This window comes from Trachinotus anak, unplaced genomic scaffold (assembly GCF_046630095.1).
Source record: "Trachinotus anak isolate AG129_WGS33_773 ecotype Australia unplaced genomic scaffold, CSIRO_AGI_Tana_v1 ptg000019l, whole genome shotgun sequence".
In the NCBI taxonomy this organism is placed as follows: Eukaryota; Metazoa; Chordata; class Actinopteri; order Carangiformes; family Carangidae; genus Trachinotus; species Trachinotus anak.
Genome location: NW_027273870.1, coordinates 2989981 through 3007959, shown reverse-complemented (window position 1 = coordinate 3007959; position 17979 = coordinate 2989981). Strand labels below are relative to the sequence as shown.

Below are 17979 nucleotides of genomic sequence, written 5' to 3'. Positions count from 1 at the left end.
AATATGTAATAAAAAATATTATAATAATATATAATTTTGTTGAAGGAAATACACTTTTTTTCCACTTGATGAAAATTTTAGACTGTGTCAAAAGATGAAGTGAAGTAGATTTGACTACTTTTTATCCAGTTTCCAGTTAACATGAAATATGTGACTTAAACAAATACAGTATGTAAGTAACAACATCTATTCTGGTTCTACTGTCTACCATTTTTTGGAAAAGTTTAAAGGTACATTTCCTAATCTTTGCAAAAATGCTTATCATCCCACAGACATCTGTCACATGATCCAGTGTTATGCTGGGTACTGATGAGTCTGGTGATGGTACAAAGATGAGATGAAACAAAATAAATGATTCCCCTTGTTTTAACACAACAGTAATTATAACCTGGGGCATTATCATATTTTCTGCAATCAACCAATAAATACATTTTTTTACTTTCTTATTTAATTTGTTTGTTTGAAAAGTGCCAGGAAAAGTGCTCCACAACTGAAGTTTATCACATTAATGTAACTCTCAATCTCACACACGTCCTTTATGGCACGGTAATTAAATAAGCCTTCCTGAACACATTTACACATGCTGCTGATAAGGCTTCCTTTGGCATTTATAAAGCTGTACCTGAGTGAAAAGGGCTTTCTCTTTCTACGGGTGCCGAAGGAAAGGGTGACAGGGTTGAGAAGAGGCGCACCACAAGTCCTTTATTTTGTCAAGCTTTTCAAGCTATCAAGGCTTGCCAAAGGCCCACAGCACAATCACTGTTACACTCTGCTAAACGCTATTGTTCACCATCAATAGGAAGACATCTATTTATGCAGGGATGACAGAGACAGAGAGAGACGGAGAGGGAGCGAGAGAAAGAGAGAGAAAGACAGAGATAATGGATGAACAAAGAGAAGGAAGAGACAAACGAACACATGAAACAGAGAGGCAGAGAAAGACAGAGATGACAGAAAAGAGGTAAAAAAAATTATAATCCCCTCTTCCCTCCCCTTTCCCTGTGAAGTGACAGCCACAGTGATGTATAACCCTGGCAGTGGAAAGTTAATTAGATAGGCTGGGTTACTTAGAGATGAAGGACTGAGAGGCTGAGAGGGAGAGGGAGGAGGAGGAACAGAAGAGAGGAACAGAAAGGAGGATGGTAGAGATGTGATGAGTGAGACAAGTCAGGGAAGAAGAAGGTAAAGATATAGGACAGGAGGAAAAGGAGAGACACGGTAAGGGGTTGAGGAAGAAGTTTCAATAAGAGGCGAAGGGCCTTGTTAAAATTATGCTTTGCCTTTACACTCGGTTCAACTGTAAAATTATTCAGCTGTAACAATATGATGGCACACATGCCACAGTGTAAGAAGGGTGCCATGGGTACAATCGAAAACATAAATTACAACAAAAGCCTCAAGTCTCTGTGGCACTGACACCCTTGTGCTTGGCTCAAGGACACACTTTAAGGTGTCATTCGCACTGCTGAGCAGGTGACTGGGTGTCTGCCCTCCATCAGCGAGGTGCATGACATAGACCAAAAGAATGGGATAAAACAAACAACATCAGACCTGCAGACTCAGGCGATTGTCACTGGAAGACTCTACCCAGTCACTGGAACCAGGACTAGACTGGGGATTTCAGTACGTCTGAATTCTCCCTAAACTCCTTTAGATCTGTCTGTAAGCCCGCTGGGGTAAACCCCAGACAGGTCACCAGTCTATCACAAGGGTAACACATACACACAAACATACATTCACACTAGCATGCTGTGTGTGAAGACACCGGGGCAGGGAGAACTCTACAGAGAAAGGGCCAAACTGGCCAGCAGCTGTGTGCTGAAATGCTCATTTTGTTCTTCAGTTTAGTAATTTGGGCTCTTAAAATGGTCTCTAAAATGTTTTATTCCCTCTGTCATTGCCCCTTTTGACAGTCTTTGGTATGGACAGCTCTATAGCAGTTATATTTTGATATTTAACTGAGATATGTTGACATCCCTTCATTTGACATCCCTCAAACGTATTTCAAAGAAATAGTTTTGCTGTAAAAATCTTGATACTGTGGATATGATCTGGTTCATAAAAACTAAATGTTCAAGGTTCTGGAGTACCTCATGGTCAGGTGTTAGAACAGTATTCTTGTTACTGTTTCAGCAGTCAGTCATTTTGCTTTTACCTAAGCACTAAGGAGGGTTTGCAATACATCAAGGTAATCCCCTTGAAATATTATTGGTGTCTGATTTGATGGTGTTTCGTGCAGTATAATAACTAACTCAGTGGATCAGACTTTTCTTTGTTCTCCGTACACCTCTCCCCAGCTTTAATACACTGTATGCCACTCTGCCTGGCTGGACAGATTAAATATATATTTGAAGAGTCCATCTATTGCATATCTGGCATCCCCCCTTATTATTTAGTGACCAAGAGACTCACTGAGAGAAAAGAAGAGCAGAAGAGAAGAAAAAAACAGAGTGATAAAGGAGAGGAAATGAGAAAATGAGTTTAGTCGAGGAGCATCAAACTTTCACTGCTGGTTTCAGGCACTTCTGTTATCTGTGTGTTTGTGTGTGTGTATGTGGGGCTGTGTATAAGAATGCAGAGTGTGTGTAGTTGTGATAGAAGACAGTGTGTGTGTGACTGACAATGACAGTGAGTGTGACGAACAAGAGAGGCCCATTCTTCTGTTAATTACTGAGTTAATGACACACTATGCTCCAGTGGACATGCAACATGGCAGGCTCGCGCACACACACACACACACACACACACACACACACGGATAATGGCTAAGTCTGCTTCAATGCTCACGCAACATTGCAGGCTGCTATGCAAAGAGCTTGACAGTGAGATAGCAGGCTAACAATGATACACACACACACACACACACGTGCATGCACGCACGCGCACGCACATACATGCATACACACACACACACACACACACACAGCAGCAGCAGCAACTGACAGGGAACCTCATCAAACCAGCTTTAATGAAGTCACTTCTCCCAAATAGAAGAGGGGAAGAAAGGAGGGATGGGAGGAGGAAGGGAGAAAAGGAGGACAAGGTCGCCTGGATTGATGACGCTCATTAGCCTAATAAGGTACTTTAATGAAGCGGGCCCAACACTATAGAGTGCCACAGCATCTAAAGACAAAGACAACGATACACACACACACACACACACACACACACACACACACACACAGACACACATGTATACATGGAGTGCACTCTCAGACACACGAAAACACACTGATGACTCTCACATTTTTCACATACAAACAGAGCAACAGCAGGAAACACACACTCACCTCTCCTTCTGAGGACTGCAGGAGCAGGTCTTTCCGACAGGATGCCGTGAAGTCTCCCACTCCAGCATTAACCTCTACACCTCTGGGGGCCTCCAGGGTAAGGGTCCGAGTTGGGGACTCCAACCTGAGAAGCATACACATACTTTAGTCAAGCAGTGGAAACATATTTTCACAGATATCTGCATAAAAAGACTGGGTTCTTTTAGTCTCATGCTCAGCAACCATTAGACTATTACCACAAGATCAATAATAAATTGACTGGGAACAAGGTTGTCAATCCCCAGCTGCTCAATCAAAAGCAGCAGAAAACTATGGTTGTTCTTGTACAACTAATAAGTCCTTACTACAGACTTCATGGAGTACAACAAACAAACAGCTGCCTCTTGACTACACAACTCAAAACTGAAGAGCAACAATGGAGAGATATAGGACAGCAAACGCTGTTTCCTTGTTACAGTACGTTTTTGAGCTTCATGAAAGCTGCTGGACTTCAGAGGTTAAAGGTGAACAAATTTGTTTACTAAAGCAGCCACTAAGGACTATTTTTCTGTTGATTAATCTATTTACTATTTTACAGATTAGTTGATATATTTCAACAATTTATTTTCCTTCAAAGAATTTAATTGACACATTGCCACGGTCAACCAACGTAGCGTAAACCCATTCTGGACTCGATTCTGGACTAAACATTTGCCAAAACACTTATTCAATGGACATTCTAAGCCAGCAGGCGGATGACTTTAGTGAATTTAGCAGCTATAAGGACAAACAAGATTAAAAAGCTCTCCTTTTCTAATGAAGAGACAACATTTACAAATCAAGTAATTCACATTTTTCTACATTCTACATCCCATGTTTTTATTGCATCATTGCTTGTGTTTTATTCCACTGTATGTGTTGTAGAAAGACCCATCTAAGGACAGCAATGCAAACTATAAATGCTGTTGTCTGTGGTATTGGTGTTACATAGTATATGTTATATACTTGTTCCTATAAAAATAAACATTTTATAAACTGCAATGGCAACAGAACAATAGTTGCAGAGAACTAAGGTGTTCTAAGGTGTGCTCTGCTGGTTTTTGATCTGAACAACTTTCTGTGCCTTCACGCCGGCGACAGCCAGGTCCAGAGGCAACATGTTTTCAGGTTGTCTGACCATCCACCTGTCCCATTCTCGTGAATGCAATATCTCAGTAATGCCTAAAGGGAACTTCTTCAAATTTGGCACGGACATTCACTTGGACTCAAGGATGAACTGATTAGAATTTGATGGTCAAAGGTCAAGGACTTTGGACTGTCAAGGGTCAAGGTCCCAGCGACCTCATAAAACATGTTTTTGGCCACAACTCATAAATTCATACATTAATTGTGACACAATTTAACACAAATGTCTAATAGGATAAAATGAAATGATAACATTTTATATTCAAATGGTCAAAGGTCAACTTCATCGTGACATCATAACGTTCTACAAAAACACCTCTGGCCACTATTGAATAACTTAACTCAGGAAGGAGGAATTGTGACCATATTTCCTGCAACTTGGCAGGTTGGCAGAGACAAACAACTGCGAGACGGTGATTCTAGTTGGAAAGTGATGCACGTATATAGTAGAAGTTGAATTCAAAAAGACTTTCAGATTTACTCAAATTTCAAAGTGCTTTAGGTGATCTCAATAGAATTCAGATATTTCATACTACTTTATAAATCAGCAGGGAACATTTTATTGTGTAGTAATGGTTACATTTGTCTTTCAAAATGAATATGAAGAACTGAAGTGTTGCTCTGGACCAACCATGGCGAGAGTACTTTTGAGCCCTTTTGTTAGTCCCCTTGGAGCGTGAAGGGTCAGTAAGTCTGTCATTAAAAGTTGAAAACAATATGAGATGATTAAACAGCTTGGTGGTGTTAGATGCTTCACTCAAGGGCATGGTGGCAAGTGAAATTAAATAAAGAGCGCTTTCAGCAAAGCACACAGAATTACAATTTATGAAGTGTGAGCATAACAAATTACACAGCACACTCACAACAAAGATCAAATGAGGACAATAAAGCTTTGCTTTAAGGGAACTTTTCCAGATATGCTTTGCTCAGGGGCACTTCAGAAGGTTGGTCTCCCAATCCCTTCTGAGAGGTTGTAGGGATAAAACATATAAGCCAAAGGGTAGATTAACTAAATTGATGAGTCTGAGTCTGTGGCCAAAAAACAGATAAATAAACAAACATCAGTACCCAAGGCACTTTGGCTGGGAGTGATCGTACCAAGCTTCCTTTGTTAATGTCCTTCACTTCACTAGAGTCCCCAGGATGGAGACAGTGTACACCCTCCTCACAGGTACTTTGGCGAGAAATAATCCTACATTTCATGGTTTCAATCTAAAGAACTGAACATTAGCAGACAGAGAAAAGCTCCCTTGGCATAGGTTTTCCATGTTTGGCTGCACCCGAGTAATGAATACGCACTTTAGAAGATATTTTCGTTTCAACATTGCTCCTTTTTTTTCTATCAGGTTTATATTCAGGGTGTTTACGCTTTATTAAAAAAAAAGTTGCAAGAATGGTTCACCTTGATTAAAAATAAAAACATCAACTAACTCACTGAGTCAATTCCATGAATAAAATCAAATGTAAATTAACTGGATTTTAGACCTTTCATTCATTAAGTGAAGTAGGCTTAGGGACAGCAGATCACTAGAGTCAATATAATGTCACTTGATTTAAGAAAATGTCTCAAGCAGGCTGGTTTGCTTCAGAGTGAAGTCATCTCACCCAACTAATTTGCTACTCTTATTTTAATGAAAATGAGAGTTTAGGAGTCCGTATCAGACTAAATGACTTACAATGTGCTGTAGACTGGTGTAATTGTAAAGCTACATTAGATGAGCATCTAAGTGTTTCAACAATGCTTTGTTGTTTTAGTTTTATTGGCTTTTACTAGCATGTAAAAAGTCTCCAAGAGCTGTGCTTCACAGAAAATAACCCCAAACTATTTATTTTTTCAACTGGAAAAAAAAAGTGTACAGGTTTTTAAGACCTTCCTAAATTAAACCATTTCTTCTGTCAGCATGTCTGTGTTTGTCTGAGCTGATGTGACGTTTATTCTGGGTTGAAGGTAAAGCTATTGGAGATGTAGGAGTCATGAGGTGGATTAAAGGTGAGGGCAGTGCTGAGGCAGTGCAGAGCATCCAAACTATATAATAAGTGTTGGAAGCAGACACTTCACATTGGACCTGACTTATTGATCTGAAAAACAGAACATATGCTGCACCATTCAGAGGTTAAGAAGAGGGGAAATAAAGAGAGAGACAGGCAAACAGGTAGACAAGAGAGTAAAAGAGAGTTGGAGGGGATGAAAACAGAAAACAAACCTTTTATCAGCCATTATCCTATAGTTCTGCATGTGCAAGGGGGAGAGAGAGGGAGAGAGAGAGAGCGAGAGAGAGAGCGAGAGAGAGAGAGAGCTTGCTGGCCTAGTCCACAGCAGTGAAGTGAGAATCTTTGGCTGGTTTGACAGCTGAGGCAATTACAGTGACGGTGCTGCAGGCTGAAACCAGCTCTCATGGGCAAGCGCGCGCGCGCACGCACACACACACACACACACACACACACACACACACACGCACACACGCACACACACACACACACACACGCACACACACACACGCACACACACACATACACATGCATTGCATTCAGAAAGTATTATTGTAGTTATGTTGCAGCTTTACGCAGCCTCTCCTCATAGATCCACACTCAAAACCTCAGAATCACAAAGCAAAAACAGAATTTTACTATTTAAAAAAAAGAAAATCTAAAATATCACATTGATATAAGTATTCAGACCTTTTACTTGGTGCTTGGTTGAAGCATGTTTTTCAGCGATTACAGCCTCGAGTCTTCTTGGGTGTGATGCATCAAGCATCTGAATACTCCCTGAATACACCGTACATGCAGGCAATCTGTCACTCTATATCTCTTGCTCTGCTCTCTCCAGTTTACTTTCACTTCTGTTTTAACTCCCCTGTCTATTATCTTCACAAACATCCATCTATTACTGTCTTCACCTCTACCTATTTATAAAGTCTTTTCATATAAATTTGAGGTATCAGATTTGTCATTTGGGCCTCAGACTTGACATTAAGTTGTGAATTTGGGAAAAATAAGATCTTAAAGTGCTTTGACAAACAACATATCGCCATTGAAGTGTGTTTTTCTTGCCTCCCGTTAATGATGACAAGTGTATTATGAAAATGTGTTTTATACTGCAGTGGCTATAAAACATGTGATCTCCTCAAGAGTTGTGAATATCATCAGCAGTTAAATGATTGACCAGTGACATTTTTAGCCATGCAAGTGTTGTGGTAATGTTGGTCAGGAACATCTAAGTTACTGAACTGATGTCAATGGAATTTGATACAAACTTCCACAGCTGGAGTGTGAATCACAATGACTTTGGTGATCCCCTGACTTTTCCTATAGAGTCAGGATGAAGTTGACATTTTGGTGTTGAGTGAAATACCCTAACCCATGACAGCTAGAGGATGGAGCAGCATAAAATTTGGTACAGACATTCATGTCTCTCTCAGGATGCACTGTAATAACTTCAGTGTTCACCTGACTTTTCCTCTAGAGCCATCATCTGGTCAAATTCTCAGGTAATACCTGCAGAGCTGCTACAGTATATGGCTGCTGAGACGCTGTCTCATTGGCACTTGAAAAACTTTAATATAATAAAATACATGCATGTAAATGTTGCTATAAGCAGTAAAACATGTGGCCCATACTTTCCTCTCTTCTGTTTCTCAAAACTGAAAATAATTTTGGTTGAATACTTATTCTACTGACATACTCTAGCTTTCTTTCTTTAAAGCTAAGCTAAGCCAGCCACACCATATTTTTACACTTTCGTATACAGCCACATAAAGTTTCTGGTACAGCTCCTGTGTGGTTGTACTTTTTCATAGTGCAGATAGCAGGAGTCTGCAGCTACTCCGTTATCTTTGCAATTCATTATTATTAGAGAAAACTGTCTCCTTCTACCACTCTACTTCCACTCCTGACATTATTCCTCCCTTTCTCTCTCTCTCTCTCTCTCTCTCTCTCTCTCTCTCTCTTACACCAACAATCCCTGGCCCCCTCCTCTCTCTCATAGATCTGTTTTGACCTTCAGTCACGACAAGGCCATTTTATACAGCGTCCATATTTGTCCAACCTGACAAGATAAGCAGGACAGAAATATATCAACATGAAAAGGTTTTTATCTTAATTCATTTTGGGGGTGGGGGGGTGGAGGAAGGTGGGGAGGGGAGAGTCTTAGATATTCAAAAAGAAAGGCAAAAAAGACAAGAGAAGAGACTAATTTATGCACATTTAAGAAATGTGATATCTAAGAATCCTCAGATATGCATCTGTCGGAAATATAAATGGGGACTTTTATAGTACAATCAGCAATCCCATTTGTATATTTTTATGTTAACATTTTATATCTCAGTTTGGTGTTCAGTGCAATTTAGCCTTATCTTTTTTACTCACTATAGTCAGTGAATGTGATTCTCATTTCCATTAGGTTTAAATACTGACTTTGCCTCTGAGGCATGGCTGTGTCTGAATAGGACATCTGGTGTCAGTTTGCAAAGCTCAAACAATTACTGCGTTCAAGTGACAGACAAAAATACTTCTGCTAAAATCCAACACCACTTAAGATTTCCTAAGCACCTTCACACAAAAGACCTATTTAAACCTATTTAAACGTTGTCAGTCACTGCTGCCTCAGCATGAGTAATATTTGTTGAATATGACTTTCAAGTAAACAAAATAATGACATGAAACTGAAGCAGCTAAATGGAATTAAGCCACCATTCTTCTACCACTTAGACATGGGCTTCCAGATCGAGATCCATTTGAGTTATTTTACTGCATCCTGAGAGCCCATGCCTCAAACCTGTTACAAACATCTATAGGGATGACATTTTAAAGCCCTTTGTATTTGTATTGTGTATAAGTGCTATTTTCTAGCTCCATATGTGACATTCTAAATGCATGATTTTTGAAACTAGCGGTTTGTGACATTTTAAATAAATACTGTACGACCAAAACACCATCTTACTCCTTGTAGTTAAGTCAGGTCAAAATTGGATGTAGTATTTGATCCTAATTTATGTGGTCTATAGATGTCATACGTTTCCTAAATATCAGAAGTTTATTGAAGTGAACCACAACTATCGCATTTTGGAGATGTAATATGTTTGCTATGTAAACCATAGCTTAAACAACTCAATGATTTCTCTTGTGTAATAACAGAGTGGTTTTCTACACTGTCCAAAACATCCACCACTTGCCACTTGATGCTGTTATCTGTGCAAAACTTAGGAACATACCAGCATTTCAGTGATAGCATGATACCAGGAATATTTGACTTTAACTCAAAAATTCATTCTTCCTAAAACAGAAAACATGCAGTTCATTTTGAATGGTGGTTGACTTGACGTAAATTCCCTTGACATCATAGATCCTACAATCTTGATCTTGTGGCTGTGGGATGGAACTGCCTTCTTTTAAGAGAAATGACTTCATTTCATGTATTTTTTGAAAGCACAGTGAGAAGTTGTGCAGAAAGTCTTACTTGCAATGTTAAAATCTGGGCTTTTTAGTGTGATTTATATTTCCCAGAAGACTTGGCTGACATTCATCCTGCCCTTTTCCTCCTCAGAACCCTTGAAGGCCACACCATCTTATCGCCACCTTGCCATTTGGGACGCAAACCTTTAACCTTTTCACACTAAACGCTCCGTCATCTGCTCAGTGCGACTGCCGCCATCATCCAACCCTGTCCGAGAAGCACTTTAAAAACTTGGCGCTGAGTTATGTATTGAGACAAGCCTGAAGACTGGTAAAAACACTGTCTTTGACTTTTAGAGAGTTAGATTGAGTCAGAAAGCAGAAATATGGCATTTCCAAAGCCTCCTAACTTTTGCAGTGTGCCTGTGGTTGGGTGAGTGAGGGTGATGTAGTGTGTTTAAATTGCCACATGAATCCTGCAGGTGTAAAAAAAAAAAAAAAAGAGAGAAAAGAGAAAAGAGAAAGCCCTGGGCTGTTTTAAAAAGTTATAAAAGTCCCACAGAGTTACTGAGGAGGGACAGGAGAAAGTCAAGGAACATTAGAGGTTTATCTTTGTGGAAAAAATGTGTGTGTATGTTTGTGTGCGTTAGACAGACCAAGAGACAGAAGTGTGTGTGTGTGTGTGTGTGTGTGCAGGTGTTTGGTGTAAAAGAACAGGTTAAAACCGCTGACTTCAGCAATTATGGTCACTTAAATTTGAGTTTCAACCAAGCAACTTGTGTGTATGTGTTTTCTATATGTATGTGTGCATCATAGTGTGTGCATGTGTTTATGTACAAGATTTAGCCTTAGGAGCTAAAAAATCTATTTCCACATCATATGTTCACCAGCAGTTGCTTTATTGCACACTCCCCAACTGTTTGTGTGTTTGCACAGCTGTTTTACATGATGTTCAATGTCCCGTACGTCTGTCCGTCTTTACACAACGCATTGCCTGACAAATCTGTGAGTTACTCCAAAACGACTTTCAGAGGCTCTCTCTGTCCTCCTTGCTGTGAAATGTAGCTGAGGAAATGGCTAATGGCAGAGTGTGCAAGGAGAAAAAATGTCAAGCAATTTCATGCCTTTGTGCCTCCGATGGGGCGTCAAGCTGATAATTTAATCAGTAGTGAAAGACTAGCTTCACTCCTCCACAACTTCAGCCAATCCATCCATTGTTCACAGTCTTGTTTTTGCTAGAAAAGAGTTAGAAATTTACATAGAAAAAAAAGAAAGAGTAAGGAAAAGAGAGGGGGTGAGCGGGTAGAGAATTAATGGGTGAGAGGAGGAGCATTGATCCAGTGGATCATCTCCATCTACCCAGCACATCTGGTCACAAAACCACCAACTTCTACTGTTGTGTCTTGATTCATGAAACACTGGCCCTAACATTATAGATTGTTTTTACCCTGACATACTCTTTACTTCACACAAAACAAGGTTTGATGGTATTAGATCTAGTTGTTTCCTCTTTAATGTTCAAGTAATTTTTAAACTTAAAATGTTTGGGATGAAGAAAAAAAATTAAATGAAATGAAACTGAAACACCTCCATATAACTCTGTACATTTAAGTCAATCTGTCTCACAGCTGGAGCAGAACTTGCTTTTCTTGTGTAGCTGTTAGTCCAATATCTACATCTTTTTAAGACCATAAACTAATATTCCCCATGAAGAAAGAAGTTACACCACTGAACTATTTTAATGCCAAGCTACAGAAGAACAGAAGAAAACAGAAGAAAAGAAAGACAAACGACCAGACAAAAAAAAAAGTTTCTTTCTTTTTTTTTATTGAGTTATTTTTGGGCATTATGTGCCTTTATTAGATAGAACAGTGTAGAGTGACAGGAAATGAGGGGAGAGAGAGGGAAATGACAAACAGCAAAGAGTCAGGCTGGTCAGGAGTCAAACCAGCCTGCTCGGAGCGCACCGTGCACTCACGTGGTATGTGCCCTAACCACTCGGCTATCAGATTACCCCAGTTTCTTGGTTTTCTTCTTAACACTTTAACACATGAACAAAAGCAGACAGGAAGGTATATATGTGTATTTACTTTGTTCCCAGTTGTAGATATAAGGTCAGAAAAACAGCAGCAGAGTCTGTGCTTTGCTTCATCAGTATTGCCTCAGTATTCCATTCAGCAGAGCAGAAAGCAGAAAACATGTCTGAGCAGAGAAACTAGAGAGAAATTAGAGCTCCCTCACAAAGGCAATGAAAAGACTACAGTGCATTTAGTCTCTGTGTTGTGTGCGTTGTCTGTGTTTCACATCTTCTGTAAAACAGCATAGCTTTTTTAATGATGTGATAAGGGGTAGGCAGTCTGCAGAAAGCTGGGAAACTAACCTTTTCCAGGTATAAGAAGTCTGATATGAAGCTATTTATTTGACAGAAATGATATTCAGCTAATGCAAAAGTACATCTTTGAACAAGCTCAGCTGCTTGCATAGAAATCAGTTATTGTTGGCAGACTTGAGGCTCAGTGTGACACTGGAATAAGACATCATCTTAAAAGACTTCTACAGGACCTTGTTGCATTAATGCATTCTTTAGCGATTGTACTGCAGTCCTTGTTATCTAATATTTCTTGCAAATGGTGCTATGTTGTCCTTTTTTATGAATTGGATGAAACTTTAATGATCCCTGTAGGAAAGTTGGGTATTTGCAGCTGCATAGAGAAGGATATAGATAAGAAAAGAACAAATACAGAGCGCTGAAAATATAATTGATAAGTAATTGCCGCAGCAGAACATATCAGGATAACAGATAAACAGATAAAAAAAACAACAACAACCAAAAAAAAAAAAAAACAGGAAGACAGTGTGTCCTCGACAAGAGAGATTTACAGGTTAGAGGTGCATCTGCAAGTGTGCAAGTTTAGCTGTTCACATTATTGGTGATACAGATGGAAGAACATATGTTGGGAAATGAGATTGTGAATGTCACTCTGTTCCCATAAAAACTGACAAAGTGCCCCTGGGAAAGGCACCTAAACCCACTGTTCCACTCTAATGTGCAGAAACCACTGCCTCGACTGCATTTTGTGCTGATAGTATGAAAAAGGCTTGTGGCACAAACTGTGGGTTTTTCCATCTCATCAGATGCTTTGTTCAGCCGGTGGTGATGTACTGCAATCTTCTTATAAATAAAATAAAACATAGGTAACATTAATCAACAACAGAAAACATAAACCAAAGGTGTACTGTATGTTGTGCTGAGCAGGTATTTTTTATGAGGAATTTTGCTTTTAGTATTTCTTGTTTATTTATTTATGTACTTTTTGTAACTGAGGCGAATAGAAGACTACTTGCCTGACCATTCTCCACAAACTGCAGCCTAGGATGAAACTCACCTCCTCTTAATGTTAATTAGTCAGATCAAAAAGAAAAAAAGTGGAACCTCTAACGTATGAGTACTCATCTTTTCATGAGGAGAAAACGGCTGCATTGCTAAAAGCAGTGACATCCTCATCACTTGTTATTGACTTTTCTGAAAAAAAAGGGTTGCCACTTTAGAGTGGAAAGCTAATACACCACCCCACCTAACACCAACAGAATGCGACTGAGTTAGACATACTTTTGAAAAACAAGTTTTAAGTCTGTTCTGTATTCAGGGAAATAAACAGTTTTGTGACTGGACAGTTTATCCATGTAGGTGGAGCATGAATCTGTGATTCTTTAGGACAAGTGAGTCCAGGGCTAAGCTGAAAAAGTGAAGATAATGTGTATTTCAAGAAAGTGAAACTTCATCCTCTACATCTTTCAAACATGAAGTGCGGGGAGACATGACAGGCTTTAATATTTCATTCAGAGCTTTACCTGCAGTGACCATCAGTGAAAAAAAACATAATTATTTTAGGTTTTGTTTAAATCTGGTGAAAGAGAGATATTATTTGTGATAGATTGATGACAGAATACATGCATACAGAATTAGAGTACATTAAAATACATTCTTGAAATAATAAGTGAGAGGCACATTCCTGAGATGCGGAGTCTGCCTCTGAAACTTGAGAGAAGGAGGAAAAGACAGGTAGATACATAGATTGATAATATAGGGTAGTTAGTACCCTCCCCCTAGTGGACAGAAAGAGAAGAAGAGAAATAGAAAACACATGAGGAGACAGAAAAGGGGATCAGGAGAAATAGTATGGGAGAGAGGGAAGCAGAGAGAGAGCGTTCTGAAAGAGAGAAAAGAAAGCTTAAGCAGAAGCAAACACAATCAGAAGATAAACTCTTTGCTTCTCTCTCTTTCTCTGCCTCATTGCCCGCCCTCCTACAGTCATCCTATCGGTTTTTCTCTCACTCCTCCTGCTTGTCGCTCACCTCCTGGCTGGAGTCTGGCGGCACTCGTTCTCTCTCAGTCGAAAACGTACAAATAGAGGAAGGCCTGCTGGTAAAAATGTAACACCTTCCCACAACTTTATCTTCCTCATTTAAATTTTTTGTTTTCTTTCACACCTCCTCTCCTTCCACAGTCTCTCTCTTCATTCACTGCCATATTTGACTAGAACTATTTTTAGTCTACTTTTTCTCATTTCACTCTCTCTTCAGCTCTTTCACTGCAAAAATATGACATTTGACAAAGTTAGCTGAACACTGACTTTTAGAAATATCTTAAATAAAGTTACAACAATCTCCTAATAAAATGGAGATTTTTATCCATCAAAACTGAAACTGGCTTTTTCACAAATTATAAATTATAAAATGTCATAATGATAAGTTTCCTCTAAACTGTAAAAACTGCAACTTACATTATTTGCCATAAATAACAATGAGAGGTAGTTTGGCCTTAGAAACTTAAATTATCAACCTTTAACTTAAAACCTGAAATTGTGCCAACAAATAAAACTGGTCTCTTGCTTCAATGAAAGTACAGAACTAATAATCACGAGCTCAGTTGATAAAATGTCTGATCTATTGTTTACTTAACTCATCAAGACAAGGTTTCAAATTATTGAGAAACATTGAGAAACAGTCATGTCCTGCACCCGTCTTGTGTGAGGTAGTTGAGTCATATGGGTGACTATGGAGAAACAGCAAATGTAAGACTTGATACAATAAATGATTAAACAAAAAAGACTCCGTGCTCATTCATAAACTGCAGATTCAAAGTAGATGCACCACAAATATTTGAGTCATTCTAACCTTGATGAAATCAGCAAAAGTAAAATTTGTGTGTAAAAGTTGAAATAATGTAAAATAATGTTTTTCTGGGGAACATGCAGTATTTTCATTAAATCATTTCACCTAAAGTCTTTTCAGAAGTCATCAAAAATAACAGTTTCAAAACTGCAGAGAAATTGAATAAAAATATAATCTTGCACTGCAAGTACAAAACGATGTGGTATCCCAATAGAACAGTAATTCACACTAATCGTTATCAGAGGGGCCAGTAACAAAATTATTATCAAGAACAAATTGCGAAACATATTGAAATTTCAGTTTTACCAACCCAACAGCTACCAGTCAGGGGAAATTTGTTTCCAAATGAAGATAACAGAGTGATGGTGAGTTTTTCCAAGTAAAAATCCCAAGGCTGGTCTTTGTTACTGTTTTTTAGTTCTTATTCTGGATGTTTATTTTTACTCTCCTGCCTTAAATTCCCACCATGGAGTCTGATTTTCTCATAATAGTCTGCGACACAATAGAGCTGCTTGTTGCTGTGTTTGGATTAGGAGCATATGTGTGTGTGTGTGTGTGTGTGTGTGTGTGTGTGTATGCACATAAGGTGTTTGAATATCTGTGTGTGTGAGATCAGGATTTTCTAATGTTATTTATCTGCTGTGATTTCAGTGTCTAGCCAAAACAGCCTCTAGCCATTTGTAATAGTCTTTATCCACAGTGGAACATTTGGCTCTGTCACAAAATCTGATATTAACAGCCGTCTATCTTTGTAACCCACACATACAAAACACACAGCAGCTGAGCTAACAAACACACACACACACACACACACACACACACACGCACACACACACACACACACACACACACACACACACACACTTAAAGTCTCAAGGAACAGATGCGTGGCAATATGGTGAGACTGTTGAATATTTACTGGGTGTTGTTGCTTTCACATATTCCCCCTCAAGATGTGAACAACAGCATTCAGTGATAAACAGCATTTGATAAACAATAACTAACAAAGATAAACAACAGTCCGCAAAGGCAAACAGACAGACAGAATAACAATGTCTACAGTTTACTGAGGTGCAGCTCCAAAGCTCAGTGAACCAATTAAAAAGAAACAAAAATCACATTAAATGAGAGCAATGACTCATTGGAGCAGTTATACCAGTGGCATGTTACCATACTGTTTATAGCATGCAATATGCACTATAACACAGTTAACTGGTGTGAAATGTAAGACTTTTAGCTGACACCAAACATCAGAGCGACTTACAGTCCACCAATTATTGTGTGCAACATGCATAAGGACTCCCTTTGCATCTTTAATAACTTAGCACTTGGTTAAGGTTAGGGAAAGAATGACAAAGCTCTTGGCTAAATACTTACAAGGACATAAAACAGGATATATTTGCTTTATTAGCATCACTCAGGAGGGACTCTGGTGGGTGTTTTATATGGCCACCGTCCACCCTGACCACCTACCTACTGCTTGCTTGCTTGCTTGCCACACTTATTACAATAGAAAAACATATATTTGAAACATATTTTGGAGAATTAGTAGGACATAAATGGTTTTCTCTTGTAGAAGATAGGGTTAGATGTCCTTAGTACACGTACATAATGTAAAAGCCTTCAGCAAACTTAATCTTAGAAGTTTGAGATTTGGCCCAGACTGTAGACATGTTCTTTGTCTTGCCAGTTCAGCAATGTAGGGCTTCATCTTTTTCTTCTTTTTGTTCACAAACCAAAGCTGAACTGCATAGCTCCTCTACAGTGCGATATTTAATCGAGTTGCTGAAAGTTACTTGTTTGTCACAAGATATAATTTTAGTCCTGACTGGTTTCTGATGTGCTCATTCTTTGTGCTTTGAGATACAATCAATTTTCTCTTTGCAATGTTTTAAACCAACCTCCTTACAAAAAGTTTCTAAAAAAGTAATGATCATTAAAGCAAAGCTGAGACACAGGCTATGCTGATATATAATTGTTGAGAATCTATCTCAGCTGGATTGAATTTTGACTTGTACCCCAATGATGTACTGCACAGCTGTATTATATAGGAAAAAATAAATATCAGATTGGGAAACTCAGTAATAACTGACTACAATCAGAACAGGGGGCAAATAATTTGAGTGGTACACCCTTGCCAGTCACATAATTATCACATCAGACTGTCTCCCTAAAATTTAGGATCCTTATTACCAAATGTCAACATGTGGGGAAAAAAAGTATTGCATCAATTTGTAGAACACAGAAGTCTAACAAATACACAAAAACACACACAGGCATCCAGATACCTTATGGATCGTTCCCATAACCATGCTTGCTTGCCTTTACTCTCTCTCTTTGTTCTCAATGATTTCCCTGTGTGTCTAATCAATAAGAGACAAAACAGAGCAGGGCAGGGCTGATTGTCCTTGTTGTACCAATGAAAAAGAAGGCATTAGACACATCCAAAATCCAATCCCAGGACAGCAAACTGTAGGAGAGGCTATGTGCTTTTTCAAAGAGCACGAATGTGGTTCTGATTCACCTGACTGGTGATATCTACAGACTAAAAAGTTATCAATACATTGAATAAATTGTGACTTTCAAGCAGGCTTCACATCAGGTCACCAATCCGGGTAAAACAGACAGGAGACCAACAGCTGTCTTTGAATTCCTCTAAAGACAGCACTGCTTGTGGTGAACACTGCTGAATAGAATAGAATAGAATAAATCTTGAATTTAGCATTAGGTGAATGCAGAGAAAGAGCACCTAAAACAACACCTTAAGTTTTTCTTTCTTTCTTTTTCTGCCAAACATACAATCGATCCCTGTATCAAGTTGACCCTAGACACAGAAAAAGCAGGCATTGTTGAAAACCATCCTGCAAGTGAACTGCTATTCTTTAAGGGGAACTGTAGTGTGAACAGAGGCTTTTCCCAAAGGCACAGTTCAAAGAGAATGTGACTCATTCTAAAT

The 17979-nt window shown here is 38.9% G+C and overlaps 1 protein-coding gene across 1 annotated transcript in view; it reads right to left on the bottom strand.

Annotated features, from left to right (window-relative positions):
- LOC139636208 (zeta-sarcoglycan-like) overlaps positions 1-17979 on the bottom strand; it is a 313032-nt gene that overhangs the window by 16671 nt on the left and 278382 nt on the right. Inside the window, exon 7 of the mRNA XM_071504046.1 lies at positions 3291-3414. Coding sequence (XP_071360147.1) covers positions 3291-3414 — 124 coding nt within the window. The remainder of the gene's footprint in view (positions 1-3290; positions 3415-17979) is intronic.